This window comes from Girardinichthys multiradiatus, chromosome X (assembly GCF_021462225.1).
Source record: "Girardinichthys multiradiatus isolate DD_20200921_A chromosome X, DD_fGirMul_XY1, whole genome shotgun sequence".
In the NCBI taxonomy this organism is placed as follows: Eukaryota; Metazoa; Chordata; class Actinopteri; order Cyprinodontiformes; family Goodeidae; genus Girardinichthys; species Girardinichthys multiradiatus.
The window spans coordinates 29,909,489-29,926,444 of record NC_061817.1 but is presented as its reverse complement, the minus strand read 5'-3'; the positions used below and the strand labels follow the sequence as shown (position 1 = coordinate 29,926,444).

Genomic DNA, 16,956 nt, shown 5'->3' with positions numbered 1-16,956 from the left:
GTGCTTCTCTGTGTCTGGCAAATTGTTTCTTAGATTTTTTTGGTCTTGTGCGTGTTTGGATTTTTAGATGAATATTTGAGCTTTATTGTTTCCTCCCTTGCTCGTGCTTCACTGTTTACACAGGGTTGAACTATTAGCTCCATTACACCATATTTCACGCCCTTTATTGCTCACAAAGTGTGTCTGACTTCAGGGTCCATTTGATGTTTGTGCCCCCTCCTCTTTTTTATATAATCAAATGTACACAGAGCCTCACCTACCTCTCCTGGACACTCCACAGGGAGGAAGCAGCAGGTCACTGGTGTTCACAGGAGCGGAAAACGCCTCTTCCTATTTCGTGCATTGCCCAAAGTCAAACATGTTTTCTTTGCCATTTCCCATTTTCTTTGAAGGACTGGACAACATTTAGTCTTTTAATTCTATAACAAGTTGAGTGAGAACATTTGTCATTCCTCACCTCATTTCTTTTTAACATTTCCAGACTTAGAAAAAGTAAATAATGGAGCTCAATCAAAGGGATGATGCAAAAGAGTTTAAAGTCCACAGGTTGAGCCTGCTAACATCACCAGCATTAACAAATACTCCCTCTCTAAATCATGAATTGTGGTTTAAATTGCACATGCACTGATACTTCTCTCATACTTTTCATGCTTCCTCCAGAGTTCAGAGCCAAAGTCCTGAATCTGAGATGGATAACTATGCATCATTCATCAGCGAGGCTGTGGAAAAGACAAAATGCCGCGAGTGTGTGCCATCGTGGGAGGAGATCCAGATGCTGATGAACCGGCAGGAGATGCTGTGCACCGTGCACTACCCTGGCTGTGGTTCCTGCCATCTCTACATCAGCTCACACACCACTGCCAATGAGGTTTGGGAGCATTTATCAGTGTTCAGTTTGGATAGTTTTAAACCTTCCTCAGACTTTTCAGATTCTCGCACATGTTTTTGTTTAAAATATAAAAGACGCACCCTGAAAGCAAAGCCCCGACAACCCCAAACCTTTTTCCAAAGCAGTCTCTCCTCTGCAATCATCAGGTGGTCCGGAGGATGCAAGAAAAGCTGGGCCTTCAAGATAGTAAAAATACATTTGCACTGTATGAGCAAAATGCACTGTGGGAGCAGCCGGTTGCAGGGAACTCTCTGATCGCAGACGTCCTGACCAGGTATAAATCAGGTTCACACTTTTCCTTTTTTCTAAAGCAGGCAGCGCCAAAAAATCTGTCAGAATTTAAAGCTATTTGTGGCATTAACAGCACTTATAATACAGAGGCAGAATGTGCACACTCCCTTTTGCCGGTTGTATAGCACTTATTAATCTTCTATAACATTTCACAGTTTTGGAGCATACAAAGAAGGATAATGCCATTCCCCTTTGAACAATCTCTGTAGATCTTTTAAAATCCTCTTTTTGTACTTTTCTCTTCAGATCAACCCACAGGTTTTTTAAGGGTTTAGGTCTGAGACTGATATGGCAAAAGCTTGATTTTGGTTCTAGTGATCCTTTGCTTTAAGTCATATGTTTTGATCCTTTTCCTGCCAAAAGCCTCTTTGACAACCTATTTTTCAGTTTTCTGGCATGGTATTTCAAACAGTATATATTGTGGTGCATTTAACAAGGTTTCCATGGTTTTTGGCAGCCCACATCATCACAGATCCTCCGCCGTACAATTAACAGTGGATGTAAAGTTTTTTTACACATGTCCATTTTTTCACCTGGGGCATTTGTTGCTGACAAGTTTAGTTTTAGTTTTAAATCACACAGATCCAGTTAAAGTCCACTACATTTCTGATGCTAGGAAACAAAAGTCTTTTAATTCACATGTCTCCCAAACAGCTGGTTTACATGTAGAGGAGTGTCTAATGGTTATTATGGAATTGTGGTGACTTTAAGATGACTCTTCATGGCAGATCTTGACCATGTGCTTTTCTAGATGTTTTTACCTCCCTCACCATCCTGCTCACAGTTCAAGTTTTAAACTTTAATTATAGTCTAACTGTAGCTATCTAAACATTTAGGTGAGTAGCTATTTCGTAGCCATTTGCTGACATGTGAAGATCAACATACACATATCTTACTTGACTGGCATGCACTCTGGTTTTTCCCATTTTGAAGACTGGTTGAGAGAAATGGGTCTCTGTGCACTGTAATTTAAGGTGAATTTAGTTTGAGTTTTTACACCTCTTTAACAGGGCTGTTAATACGTTTGGATAGCAATGTATATATTCTGTTTCAATTTACATGCCAAATCTCATGTCCCCTTTATATCAAGTGAACTTTTCTCTTCTTTAGTTGAGTTATTATGTGTATCCACTAAAGAAAATGGAATTTGATAATTGTTTCTATAACAAATGTTCTCAAATTGGGTGGGGATAGGTTAAATATAAGCTGTCTTTTTAATAATGTAGATCAGGGATGATATAACTGTAAAACATTGACTGCTCCTCTTCCTGTGTGTAGCTTCACCACCAAAGAGACTGAGTCTGAATCCCAGTGGAAACTGTGTTTTAAGCTCTACTGCCTGTTGGACGCTGACAGCATATCAGTGGACAGCATAGAGTATTTGTTCCTCTTTGAGCAGGTAATGCAGCAAAGAAGCTGTATTTTCTCTTTCTGCTGTTGCTTTAATAAATGACCAATAGTGAGATGTAATTTATGGCCCTGCAGCAAGTCATTCTTTCTGTTCTATTGGAGTATTTATGATTTTACAGAACAATCTTGACTCACAGCCAGTTGACTTGAGGTGATTGCATAAGAGAACATAGAAAGAATAAAAAGTGTGACTAATAGTGCTGGTTCAAGTGCACCAGGGTTAAAAGGTAGCTTTATTACAGCAATTTTCCTTCTATAAAACATTTATAAGGTGCAATAAAACAGGGTGGGCCAAAAAGGATTGGATTCAGGTTATTAGTAACAGTGTGACCTTTTGTTTCTCCTGGTCTTTCCGCCGCAGTGCCATGAGATGGTGGTGCGTGGTCAGCTTCCAGCCTGTGAGGAGGACCTCCTAGCATTGGCAGCCCTGAGGCTTCAGAGCCTCGTGGGTGACTTCAGCACACATGCCCCTTTCCCACCTCTGGATGAACTGTTCCCTGGTCACATGCTTGAAACGCGGGTTCTCATGTCTCTCTCTGCCCCGCAAGCAGCACCTCCCTGTCAGGTGGCGGCTCAGGACTGTCCTGCGACGCAGCGGTTCCCCACAGGCCTCCTGGCTGGGACGCTGTGGAGCCACTCTGCTACGGTCGCTCATAAACAAAAGATGGAGAACGATATGCGTCTGCGCAGTCGGCTGAAGGAGGAAGCAGCAGCTGTAATGACAGCCATCTTGGAGCGTTGGAAAGGTCTGGCTGGCTACAGTAGCATGGATAGTATGGCTGCCTACCTCACAATTGCACGGCAGTGGTCGGGCTTTGGAAGCACTCTTTATGAAGTGGACTTTTACATTGTGAGTATTTTTGGTGGACTTGAAGTTTTGTTCACCTGGAAGTGCTGCCTTCCTTTATTATTGATTGTCTCTTTCCGCTTGCAGAGTTCAACAGGGAATTTCTCCCAGAAGCTGTGGCTGGGTGTAGCTGCTACATCCGTGTCCATCTACAAGCAGGGAGAATCAGAGGCCTTGGAGTCTTTCCCTTATGGCCAGATCTGCTCTTACGGCGTATCTGACAGCAACACCTTCAAGATCACAGCTGGGGATAGGGATTTAATATTTGAAACCAGCAAGGTAAGGTGGCTCACACATCCCAAGTCTGCAAATTCAGCAGTAAAAAAACTCAATCCATCTCTATTGCAGTCTTTGCAAAGACAAAGAGCTTTATCAGCAGGCTGTGTCCTGCAGCACAAGAGAAGAGACCCACTGTCTTCTCAGCATACCCCACCCTCTTCCTTCGAGCTCTTTGACTGACTTAAAGAACACTCGTTAATTCAGTCTGAATCGAGAGCACACAACCTGCCGCCTCTGTGCAACCAGTTGCGACCACCACATGTTAAACTGGTTCCTGGTATTAAATGGCATGTGGCTGAGCTTTATTGCTGTGGTTAGATTAAAATATTAGGCTAAACATTTCTGAGAAATTTGGATGCTCTTCCAGACAGACACTCCCTTCCCCCTGTTGAGAACAAATCTCGCCTTTCACTGGACTGACTTCCTTGCATCTTCCCACACAGAACAAAAAATCCCTCTGTCATCTCTCATGAGGCACAAGAGTGGCTTTTATTTATTTATTGGGCTCACAGGGAAATTGAAGTGCAGCTCAGTAAGACGTCTTCTTTCATGAACTTAAGTCCTTATAGTGGTCTGACATTAGAAGAGCTCGGCACAACTGGGCACAGAAAAGAAAGCTTTGATTATCAGTGCAATTTTAGTGGCTGAATGAAAGGATTATTGTTAAAGAGCAGGTGACCATTTGATTTAGAGCTGTTCTCTTCAGGGAAGCATTAGCAGAAAATGTGTTGTAGCAGCTTTTGGTGGTCATGCTTTTTTAGGCCAAGTAAACAGAAAGGCAAACTGAATCCTACCCGATTTTTCTCTCCAAATTATTCATGCAAATTTCAGTGCCTTGCAAAAGTCCTCATACCCCCTGAAACCTTCCACATGTTGTCACGTTGCAACCACAAATTGACGCCTATATGGTGTAGAATTATTTAATTAAATATTAATTATAAAAAGTGAAAAGTGTGGCATGCATTTGTATTCATGTTCAGGCCCTCTGGGTTAATTAATTTTAAAGAATGACTGAAATTACAGAAGCAAGTCTGTTGGGGTATCTTGGGTGTTAAAAGCTTGAGACATTGTTTTATGACCTAATCTGGCTTCATACCTCTTCACAACTTTATTCCTGCCCTGTCTGTTGTGTTCCTTGGTCTTCATGATGCTGTTTGTTCAATAATGTTCTCCAGCAAACCTCTGAGGCCTTTGCATCTCGACTCTGTTACTATTTAGGTGACTTCTGTTTGCACTGGATTTTATTTAGGGGTATTGGATTTAAAGAGACTGAAGACATGGACAACACATTTTTTCAGATTTTTATTTGGAAAGAAATATTCCATGCATAATTTTCCTACCATTTCATAATTATGCACTACTTTGTGTTGGTCTATCATGTCAAATCTTCTTAAAACACATTGAGGTTTGTGATTGTAATGTGGCAAAATGCAGACAGATTCAAAGCTCTCTCAAACTGACAAAATGTTAGCACAGGGTTCCTAAAAAGGGGTGTGTACTACATGTCCTCAGTAATTGCTAGATATCTGCATCATCTGCTTCTGGTTGTTTTTCAAGCAGCTGGATGACATAATCTTTCTCCACCCTCTTATGACAGTGCCAGACAGACAGTGAAACTGCCATCAGTTTGACCTCTCTCTCTCTCCTCTGTTTTAACAACAGCTGACTGAGATCATGCAGCTCATGAACGCCTATTTCAGTGCCATCCATCGCCAGCGGGGTAAAGGAGAAGATCCAGACACCATCACCTTCACAGAAAGCACAGACGTGGGCTTCCGTCACATGGCCTCCACACCGACACCCACGCTTCTGGAGCTGCCGTCTCACCCCGTTTAAGAGGAACGCATACCTACATAGACTCATCACCATCCTTCTTTCTTGGGGAGGCTGAGGCCCAGTCCAGAAGATCCTCGGCCTCTTCCGCTGGGAACATCGCTACATTCAATACAAAAAGAGGGCTGTTATCGCTCTCCATCTATGAAATGAAACCTTCCATGAGTTTTCCAGTTAGAATGAAAGTCGTGGGACAGTGCAAGGCAGGCAAGGGCCCTAAAGAATTGCACAAAAACCAGTGCTGTTACTGATGAGGTGTCGCACCCCCAACGCCTTCCCACCATGCATACATCTTTGTTACTCTAAATGGCAATAAACCCAGCCCCAAACTGCACCGCACCCTACTCAGCGAGATTTTGCCATGAGTCTTTGTACCACCACAAACATTAAGCTTTGCAGAGATCATAAGCTGTAGAGCTACCCTCATAAAGCTCCAGCTCAGAGTGAAAACACTCCCGCTCTCTCTCGGTGTGTGCCATATTGGATTTGCCTTTCCTAGTAGGCAGACGCCCCTCGGGCACTGCTGGAAGAGTATTGAGAATATTCAGTGATACACATACCCTAACTGTCTTCTACCCTTTATCGGTCAGTTTTCATAAGGTCCCGGCTGGGCTTCCATTACCTGGAACTGTTGATGCAGCGATGCCATGTGAACAGATGTTGAAACTCTGTGGCTGAGTCACTTTGGCTGCCATAACTGCACAGCCTCCTGCCAGGGTGTCAATCTGATCACAAAAAAAAACTGCATTTCATTCAAGATGCATACACGATCCAGGGCTGTATGTGTTATAAAGAAATCAAAAGACTTTCAAGCTGTTTTCAACACGTTGCCACCAGAATGCTCTGATTCCCTCGCTCTTTGTTGCGCTGCTTCTTTTTAGCTGTGGTCCTGGACAAGAAACTTGGACAACACCTTAACACTTGACCCAATGCAGCACTATTCTGCTGAAGATAACTGCTGCTTCTTTATTTAAAGGAAGGAACGCCACAAAGCCGCATCGCTGACAGTTACCATGCAGTGCTTCACGAGTCGCCTGGCATTCGAGAAAAAACTTTTCTAATTTGGATGCTTTTTTATCTTTTTTTTTTTAAACTGTCCTATGTCTTAAACGTAGACCCAGACTTATCTTTACATTACGTTTGCATAGGCTTGTTTGGTTCTGTTAATTCCTCTATCTACTATTTGTCCCTTTAGTTTTCTTTTTAAAAAGCCAAACTTGGACCAAAGACTATTTTTTTTTTTATAAGCTTTTAGAAAAAAAGCCAACAAATGCAGACAGAATCTCTAATCATACTTAAGATTGTTTTGTCTTCCAAGATAAATATCCAGGAGTCAGTTGTGAATTTTCTGTAAGGATAATCCAGAAGTGATATATCTGCTACACTCTCTAGAAAATAACCAGTTTTGTTTCTATGCCATGAAAGGCCTTGACAAGTCACTGCCCCCCCCTGGTTCAGAAGCAGGTCTTTAGGTTCTTTTTCACTGCAGCTGCAGGCAGCTCCATGCTACATATATGTAAAGGAAAAAAATGCAGATGTCCTTGCTTGGTATTAAGCTTGTCTGTATGCTGAATGGTACCTTTTTATGTAATGTGTATATGTAATTGCACTATTTTAACTAACTTTGGAGTGCAATAAAAATTATAAATACTGTAATTAATTAAAAAATACCCATTTTACCTTATTGGTCAGTGTCGCTTAAGCTCTTCACTCTAGTCTGTTGGCAACCAGGTATGTTTTGGTAAATAATTCAAAATAAATGCTGCAGTCTGGCAGCAGCGGTACAGCTTAAAGTTCTCCCCTCCAAAGTTCTGAGTGAAAACAATAGCTGCTAAAGCAAACATTGTTGAGTGCCTTTGCGTTCCCCACAGGTAATGAGCCTTAACTGAATAACATGAACAGGCGCTGATACACTGTGCTCCAGGTGAGAGGAGAAATAAAGTTACATCATCTTGTGTGCCTTTCGGAGGTAAGAAAGTTCAGTAATAGAAAACATGTTTATTCATCTTTAAAAGGTCCAACAAACAGCAATAAGGAGCAATACAGAACGGACTCTACAGAGAAGCAGTTAGTCTTTAAAGCATATTTACAGACAAGGGAGGTGACCAGACTTTATACTTGTTACGCTTAAACTGTTGGTTTAGAAGACAAAAGCCGTTTCAATGGCAATTAACACCAGTCAGAGGTACAGCTCGACATTCTTGTTGGTCATGAACCGGGATAACATGAGCATCATGAATCTGCAGCAGACAGATGTTACAATTCATCGTGTACATAAGAGACGCGAGGTATGGCAAAACCTACATTAACAGCCTATATGCAGTCTGTAGGTAGCGGGTACTACTGTAAATCCAACAAATAAACTGATTTTAAAAAAAAGGCAACAGGTTGTTTAGCAAGAATAGGCTGCAAGAGGTGACGTACAGGAAATATTTTACAACAGTAAGTGATGCTTACTGTAATAACTTGCAATAAAACGATAAATGAACCATTCATTAAGCAACAAATGTTATTTCAACTAGGATTGATTCTCCAGAACATGATTGTCCAGGAAACACATTAGTTAATATTGGTATTAACATCAATCACCGTCTCTTCTCAACACATCAATACATGCTATACCCTGCTAATAAATAATAGAACAGCAGCTGTAGTTAAGCAGCAGAAATGAAAGACAACAGTCACTGTTCTTGTGTGCCCCAGGAGATGTAGTCGGGCCGTGTTGCTGCAGTGTACTCTTCCACCAGCTGCTGGACAACTTCCCGAGAGTTGTCCAACTCATCAAAGTTGTCCTTGAATATGTCCTCTTTGCGAAACTGTTCCAGGAAGGCCTCGCGCTTTCGCAGTTTGTCATACTGCCTGCATGTCCGCTCGAAAAGCTGCAACAGAAAGAGGCCAAAACTAATAACTACAGCCAGGAAGGATTCAAGTTCATTATCAGACTAATTTGAATTCTTTATTTTCAATTTTGTTTTGTTACCTTTGCTTTACAGAGAAATAAGTACATCCAGTACATTATGTGGACTTCATCTTCACAGTTTTAATTTGTAATAAAGCAAACTGTAATGTTATTTGCAGCTTAGATTAAATAGATCAAATGGTTTTAGCCTTTTTTTTTTTAGGTTTCACAGCTTTTAAACTATTTTTGTTTGCTCCAAACTAGTTTTAAGAGACTGATCCTTACTAGGACTTCTACATATCTTAGCATAATTACACACCAGGGACGAGTAAGATTGGGATCAGCACTTACGGAGGAGATGCTTGTGTGGTTGGCCATCATCAAGCCACTCACTCTGTGAGCTGAGGCCAGGTATGGGGACCTCCTGGACAAAGCCACCTGGATGCTGGCAGGACCCCATGGAATGAAATTGGCAAGTTTGCGCTCCCGGATCCTTTGGAGGCTTTTATGCACCTATAGCACCCATGTTTTTAAAAATATGCATTATTATTTTTAGGTTCATAGAATTCAACCTCTTTCACAAAGTATGCTATATACCTGCGTGGGGTCAACTTCTCCCTGGATGATGTTGAGGATGGCAATGTAGCAGTGACTGGGCTGTCTCTCTCTTCCCGTGGAAACCATCACATTCTTGGGTTGCAATAGCCTCCTCATTACATCCAGCACCGTTGTCTTCCTCACGCTAGCAACCTGAGACATGTCTTCATTTGTGAAATCAATCCCGACGACACTTGATGTACATCTCATGTTGCATATTTCACCTACTGATTTAAGTTAAGATCAGAAACCACTCACCGACTGGTCAGTGGTCAGTGGCGTATAACCGGTCATGAGGAAGTGGAGACGGGGAGTGGGGATGAGAGAGGCAATCAGGCCAATGAGGTCGTTGTTCATGTAGCCTGGGTAGCGTAGTGTAGTTGTACTGGCAGACATGATCGTGGAAACCTGCACAGAAAAGTAGGAGCTGATAAATGAGTTGTAAGAGGTAGATGATACATTTGGATTGGCATTTTTAATATCCCGAACATGTGCCAAGCCTTGTAAAGATCTCAGTTGGCAAAGGCATTAGATATAAAAAGCATAGTTTGCAGAGAGGTTACATATCCGTTGTCTTCTGTTTATCAGAGATCATGTTGCAGGTGCAACAGATCCAGGATGGAACTCCAAGCATCCCTCTCTACAGCGACATCCTCCTGGGAAAGCCTTCCAAGGTGTTCCCAGGACAGCAGGATGTATAGGGCCTTCAGCGAGCTCCAGGTCTTCCCCGGAGTCTCCTCCCAGTGAATTTAGAGGTTACATATGATCAAAATAATCTTGATGCACAAAGGAATCAGGAGAACAGTGAAAACCTATTAGTGGCATTCCACATATACAGGGGTTGGACAATGAAACTGAAACACCTGTCATTTTAGTGTGGGAGGTTTCATGGCTAAATTGGACCAGCCTGGTAGCCAGTCTTCATTGATTGCACATTGCACCAGTAAGAGCAGAGTGTGAAGGTTTAATTAGCAGGGTGAGAGCAAAGTTTTGCTCAAAATATTGAATTGCACACAACATTATGGGTGACACACCAGAGTTCAAAAGAGGACAAATTGTTGGTGCACGTCTTGCTGGTGCATCTGTGACCAAGACAGCAAGTCTTTGTGATGTATCAAGAGCCACGGTATCCAGGGTAATGTCAGCATACCACCAAGAAGGACGAACCACATCCAACAGGATTAACTGTGGACGCAAGAGGAAGCTGTCTGAAAGGGATGTTTGGGTGCTAACCCGGATTGTATCCAAAAAACATAAAACCACGGCAGAATTAAATGTGCACCTCAACTCTCCTGTTTCCACCAGAACTGTCCGTCGGGAGCTCCACAGGGTCAATATACACGGCCGGGCTGCTATAACCAAACCTTTGGTCACTCATGCCAATGCCAAACGTCAGTTTCAATGGTGCAAGGAGCGCAAATCTTGGGCTATGGACAATGTGAAACATGTATTGTTCTCTGATGAGTCCACCTTTACTGTTTTCCCCACATCCAGGAGAGGTACGGTGTGGAGAAGCTCCAAAGAAGCGTACGACCCAGACTGTTGCATGCCCAGAGTGAAGCATGGGGGTGGATCAGTGATGGTTTGGGCTGCCATATCATGGCATTCCCTTGGCCCAATACTTGTGCTAGATGGGCGCGTCCCTGCCAAGGACAACCGAACCATTCTTGAGGACCATGTGCATCCAATGGTTCAAACATTGTATCCTGAAGGCGGTGCCGTGTATCGGGATGACAATGCACCAAGACACACAGCAAGACTGGTGAAAGATTGGTTTGATGAACATGAAAGTGAAGTTGAACATCTCCCATGGCCTGCACAGTCACCAGATCTAAATATTATTGAGCCACTTTGGGCAGTTTTGGAGGAGCGAGTCAGGAAACGTTTTCCTCCACCAGTATCACATAGTGACCTGGCCACTATCCTGCAAGAAGAATGGCTTAAAATCCCTCTGACCACTGTGCAGGACTTGTATATGTCGTTCCCAAGACGAATTGACGCTGTATTGGCCGCAAAAGGAGGCCCTACACCATACTAATAAATTATTGTGGTCTAAAACCAGGTGTTTCAGTTTCATTGTCCAACCCCTGTATATACCTTAATACAGTAAAAGCAGTCATTCATAAATGGATGTTTTTTTTTGCCAAACTTGTTGAAAACAATCTGTACTCTCGATGAGTCTGGAATAAGAAGTAGGGCTGGAGGACAAAGGCTTTTTCCGCCACAGAAAACATCATATCCATCTAAAATCTTCAAAATACTTGTGGGGAAAATGTAACGTTGTTTGAAGGAACCACAGTTCCAAAAGGTGTATTTGGCTCAGAAGCAAACTGCACCTCACTAAAGGAACCATGCCCACAATGAAACATGGTGAGGACACAATCATGCTCTGGGGTTACCCATCTCTAGATGGATGTGGGTTTTTTGTCAAGGTGAATGAAATTATGAACAAATCCAAAGCTCAGTCGGTTTTGACCCATACCCTTCAAGTATCAAAGCTTTCACAAGAAATGAATTGAGCGCCCTAGAGAGAAAAAAAAAGCAACCTATCCTGCTATTAAGCCATTTCCAAGAAAGCAACAATTAAGTTTGATGTTCAACTAACCTGCCAAACTAGTTGCCAAATTTTTAGTGGCTGTCTCTTCCCGCGTACCATGTTTCTGAACATTTTCAAATACACCCTTGAATCTCAAACTGACATCTTACTCACCAGCTGATTAATCTGGGAGAAGGAGGGGTTCTGGATGTGCAGCCTGTCTGTGGCGATCCGATTCAAAGCGGTATTATCCAGCACGACCTGATGGACAACACGGAGTGCATTTATAAGACAAACAGAAAAGAACAGGTCAAAGCACTGTCAATGTACTGCTAAGCTTTAGGAGTGAGAAGGTACTGCAGTAATGACACAGTTAAGGAACCTCCTAAGAAGCCGCACAGTGTGCCGTTGTTAGGAAAGTAAAACGTACCCCATAAACTGCACAGTCGCAACAGGGAAACTAATTCTAAGGGTAGATTCTATTAGCTCTCAGGCTAATTCAATCAACATTAGGTCCTTATGCAAGACCCTGGAGGAGGTAGGTATTAAAGAGGAAATGCCATTAGACTACCAGTGTGCCTGTGTCTAATACAATCAGACATTTAAAGTCAAAATTTAATAAGTTGCATTTGCCAGGCCTCAATTTTGCCAATGCAATGTTTATTAGTTTGCTGCACAAGCAATAGAGAAGTCCCAGTTTATTTTCCATAAAGCAACTGTAAAGATTAAAAGAGAGACAGTTGCAGAGCTTGTAGAAAAATAAGAGAAGGTCTGGTTTATTTAAAAGTCAAGTTGGCCTGTAATTAACGATGGGATGTGAAAGCTTAACTGTTAAATGTGGGCGATCTGATCATATCATGAAAAATGCTTATTCTGGAGGAATTTTTCAAATTACTTTCTAAATAACCAACAATGTTATGCAAATGACCATTCTCCAAACAAATAATGAGGTGGTTCATTGATCAGTATTTTACATATCCTCAAAAAAGAAGTAGTGCATAGAGTAACTAGCAGCACTACATTTTTGTTTTTTCACTTGTTTAGAATGGAGGACTTTCTATATTGAGGATCCCCGCAGGGCAAACTACTCAACAGTGTAACAGTGCAATAATAATAGACAACTTTTCAGGAAAGAAATGCCTTGTGTGCATTACACCTTGAGAGCAAAGATAATCAACATCCCCCTCTCAAGCGGTGCTTACCACGCAGTCTGCATTCTGGGTAAGCCTCTTCAGTGTGAGCAGTGAGTTGTACGGCTGAACAACCACGTCACTCATCTCATCCTGGTTTGGGAAAACAGAGTAGGTCTGTACCAGCTTCTTTGGGTACCTGTGGAGCAGGAAATATTTTATTTACACACACCAGAAGCCAAGGCAAACCTAAACTAACTAGCTGCGAGTAAGTTGCAAGAGGCTGTGTGGACCTGTCGTTGAGTCTCTCCAGCAGGTATGAACCCAGTCCTGATCCGGTTCCCCCAGCAATCGAATGACAGAGGACAAATCCCTGCAAAGACAAAGGGTTACTCTTTACCAGCACCCTCAAGCTGCACCACATGTGTGTAGAACCTACAGTGGACTCCAGTGGTGCAGAACAGAAACATGTGTGGGTGAGCAAACGCCTCGCTTCCTAGGCAGTTATATAAATGGCAGCAGAGCCCCACCTCGCAAATGGGCTTCCTCCTCGCCCCCCCTCAAGCCAGGCCTGTAATACCTGCCTTCAACATTCACCCCAACTATTATCACCAAACACACTGCACACCACACCCCGCTAACACACACATGCCAACGGCAGCTCGGCCCACCTTCCTACCCAGTGCACATATGAGTGCACACACTAAATAATAATGTGGGCTTATAATGTGAAGGAGTTACAGAAATTGCAGACCTTGAGGGGAAATGTGAGTGCTATTTTATGAGAGCCAGGAAGCCGAATTGGGTCCACAAAAAATAAAGACGCTAAGAATAATTGAGAGGGATGGACAGGATTCTGCTGGTTTTGGGAGGGCAGGCTCTAGGACAATTTTAGCATTTTGTTTCTATCAGGTAATTTATGTTTCAGTGTGCTTATCCCCACAACTAAGACACAGCTGTCTGCCTGAGTACACCATGTCACTATTAGCAACAGATATGGAAAACAGATCTCAGGCTGAGCCAAAAACTAAAAATCTCAATGATTTAGACAGCAAAGACTCTTAAAATGATCAAAGTCACACAAAATTACAATGAAAGGAGACAACGAGGCTAACTACACCTCTACAGAAAACAGTATGTAAAGCAACGAATCAATAAAAAAGAAAAATGAACCCAAAGCGGATAAACAAGTTCACATAGACAGAAAATGATCACAAATTGACTCAGTGATTAGAAAGAGACAACAAAATGACCACATAAGAAAAAAGCTTACTTAGTCTGCTATTCTTAAATGTTAAGACTAAATAAACTCATCACATTAGCTGTAAAACAAGTACGCAATAGTTTTCGTAATGTTTGGGCTCAGCCTCGCTGCTCTAAGATGATTCGAATTAGTCAGCAGACTATACAATTGTGGCACGTAAAACCACAATCTGCCTGAACGACCCCAACCCCAAAGACACCACGTTATACATGTTGGACTTGCCTCCAGACTGTCGCTACCATCTGCCTCTCGGTCAATGATATCAAAGATCTCTTCTTGGATTTTTTTGCCCTGGAAGAAAAAAGATTTATGATATTAAACTGGACTGATGACATTAGGTTAAATATTCATCATTTGTGGAAACTGACCTGTGAATATCCACTGGCCCAGTTGTTCCCAGCACCCCCACCGTGCTCAGACAGGTAGATGTTCTCTGGATTGTACAGGTTTGCGTACGGGGAGTTGAGGATTGAATGGATCACGCGGGGTTCCAGATCCAGAAGAACAGCACGAGGGATGTAGTGCTCGTCATCAGCCTGAGGAGTTTGATTAACAATCAGGGATTATTAGATGCAGCACAGTCACACATTTCTACTATTTCATATAACAAATATGCCATCTAGTGGCACATAGTGGTGGCGTACTTGAGGACCACAAGCTTAACCAGGTAGAAACAGAACACACCCCTTATCCTTTATTACTAACACATAATTCAAGTAAATGGGGCACTTGTCATGTCTGGTCAGTACTCGTATACCAAAGAAACGATAAAAAAAAGTGTGAATGAATGGTGTTAACAGGCAAAAGTGACACAAAACATCAGAAAATCTGAATTACTACTTCATGTCTATGAAACCAAAAAGTCACGAGGTAATGCAGCACCTTTATTAAAAGGCATTCCCCACATCTCCAAATTAAATTACTTTTGCTTGTGCACAAGAGCGACGTAAATCTTAGCCATGGCTCTAAAATTCTAACGAAGCTGAAATGTAGTGCAATAAAGGAAAGTTTACCATAACAGCTTCCAGAACCACCTTAGATGGAAAGCTCAACCTCATAAGTCTTTTATTTCAATGAGAAGGAAATCTATGTATACTAACATTCCTTTGCAGAAAACTCTCCTGAGGTGAAGATCTGAAAGTTTACTGGGCCATTGCAACATCTTCAATCTTTTCAGTCATTTTATTCTGCAAATTGTCATTGCTGTCATATTGATGGCATCAAAAATTGCTGAAATGCTTTACCATACAAAGTTCAGTTGACTTAAAAGCTATACCTAGATGCTGTGGCTGCAAAATAAAAGCAAATCATGAGCCCCCACCACCATGCTTGACAACTGGTATTAGGTTTTTGTCCTAATGTTGGGATTTTTTTCCCCTTAAATAAACTGCTTTGCTCTACAACCAAACATCTACACTTTGGGTTTTGTGGTTTGCTCAGAAGACACTTGCAAACACTCCATGTCATGTTTTTAGACAAACAAATATATATTTGAGGTTTATTAGTCATTTTTTACATACTTTAGTGGTTTTTAACATCTAGAACCCAAACTGAGGCTGGAAGATTCCAAAATTGCACTCTTTTTGTTTTCCCACAATTTTTCAAATATAATAGATAATGTCAACCTCAGGAGATTGGAAACGGTCTAAAATGTTTCTAACCATCTATACAGACACACAGTACTCTGTAAAACCTTTCATGTCTTAAACAACTTGAGGAGCATGTCAATTGTGTAGGCCATAGAATGTATGTTTTAAAAATCCTTTAACTAATATTATGTAACATTTTCTGAGAAACAGAATTTTAAGTTTTTAGTAGCTGTAAGCATTACAATCCAAATTAAGGGGCATCAGCTTGAATCTGAGTAAGATAAGTTTCACTTTTTGAATAAAGCAACTGAAATAAGTTTGCTTTTTTGTAATTGTAAGTCTAAATCTTCTGTTGTGAACCTTTGAGTCGTTGACAAACTGTCAATCTTCAATAAAGGAAACGTTAGTTATCAATTTACCTATAAAAGGTAACGGTTTGTTGTTGTATCCACTTTGTTTACTTCAGCTATGATTTCATGATGCAGTTACCTGATAGAAGAACACATCCTTCCTGTCCGTCCCTTCAGTTGCAAACTCCTCGACGATACCCTCTGGGCTGATCCCATGCTCTGCACAGAGCTGCTTCCAAAACTCGAAGCCGACTACAGAAATAAGACGGAAAACATGGACAAATGTCTAACATTAACTCGAGTTAAATGTACTTCATTGGACATTACAAATAATTAGAACACAACATACGCTGCTATTTAGCACTAGCAGCTAACGTCAACTCATCTCAGTTGAGTACCCGTTAGCCGTTGTTAAGCTAGGGTACAAAAACATTTGAAATACACCGATATTTTAGCTAAAGTAGCTAGCTTGATAACTAACTTCAATTCCCGTTAATAATTAGCAGACTGCCTAACAGACCTGGTAGGTCATCAAACCAACAGGTAGAAAATGTGCCTTGGATAGACTACAATACAGTTTGCGTTTATCCAGCAAGTTAGCTACTCTTTTCCGTGACATACTTTGATTTCCACACTGTCCGAGCTGAAGCGTTATAATTTCCCGCGGCATGTTCAGTCGTTCCTTGTCTAGCTAGCAGAGAGGCTAGCTAAATTTGCAATAACGACAGCTGCAATTCTCTCTCAGCTTCGACACCGAATCGCTATGAACAGCCCGCCCGTTCCCGCTTGGCACTGGGTCGGGTCCTTTTCCATTAGCCGGCGAAGAAGGCGTGACCTCGAAACAAGTGTAAACGCGTAAAATTAATCGACAATTTTGATTCATTATAGTTGACAGCGAAATCTGAGCCAGCGATAGAAAATATCAACAGTCATCGGATGATTAATCCACAGTAAAAAATGCACCCCAGCCCAGATGGAAACATAACATTTTTGCCACCTATCTTTTGGTGCGCCGACGTATAAATGGTGTAGACCTTTTGAT

General features: G+C 41.8%; 2 protein-coding genes across 4 annotated transcripts in view; one reads left to right on the top strand and one right to left on the bottom strand.

Annotated features, from left to right (window-relative positions):
• Positions 1-7,228, top strand: part of LOC124862730 (unconventional myosin-X-like) — a 49,608-nt gene extending 42,380 nt beyond the window's left edge. For all 3 annotated transcript variants that reach the window (XM_047356810.1, XM_047356811.1, XM_047356809.1), the window contains 6 exons: positions 661-868; positions 1,036-1,163; positions 2,459-2,579; positions 2,952-3,440; positions 3,525-3,716; positions 5,379-7,228. In XM_047356810.1, the coding sequence (XP_047212766.1) occupies positions 661-868; positions 1,036-1,163; positions 2,459-2,579; positions 2,952-3,440; positions 3,525-3,716; positions 5,379-5,552 (1,312 nt within the window). In that variant the 3' untranslated portion in view covers positions 5,553-7,228. The remainder of the gene's footprint in view (positions 1-660; positions 869-1,035; positions 1,164-2,458; positions 2,580-2,951; positions 3,441-3,524; positions 3,717-5,378) is intronic.
• A 304-nt stretch (positions 7,229-7,532) lies between these two features.
• LOC124862731 (tubulin gamma-1 chain) lies at positions 7,533-16,719 on the bottom strand. The gene is made up of 11 exons (XM_047356812.1): positions 16,536-16,719; positions 16,054-16,166; positions 14,344-14,511; positions 14,198-14,266; positions 13,005-13,084; positions 12,784-12,910; positions 11,756-11,842; positions 9,304-9,453; positions 9,046-9,198; positions 8,800-8,961; positions 7,533-8,428 (listed from the first exon to the last, which is right to left on the bottom strand). The coding sequence occupies exons 1-11, from the start codon at positions 16,582-16,584 to the stop codon at positions 8,231-8,233; spliced, it is 1,356 nt and encodes a 451-aa protein (XP_047212768.1). The 5' UTR covers positions 16,585-16,719; the 3' UTR covers positions 7,533-8,230.
• Between the last annotated feature and the right edge of the window lie 237 nt (positions 16,720-16,956).

Excerpts from the sequence above, each read along its gene's own strand:
- LOC124862731 (XM_047356812.1), bottom strand. The coding sequence starts at position 16,584 with ATGCCGCGGGAAATTATAACGCTTCAGCTCGGACAGTGTGGAAATCAA. Across the intron at positions 14,512-16,053 it reads AGGATGTGTTCTTCTATCAG|GCTGATGACGAGCACTACAT; the intron begins GTAACTGCATCA and ends CAAACTCCTCAG. Across the intron at positions 14,267-14,343 it reads GGGCCAGTGGATATTCACAG|GGCAAAAAAATCCAAGAAGA; the intron begins GTCAGTTTCCAC and ends TTTTTCTTCCAG.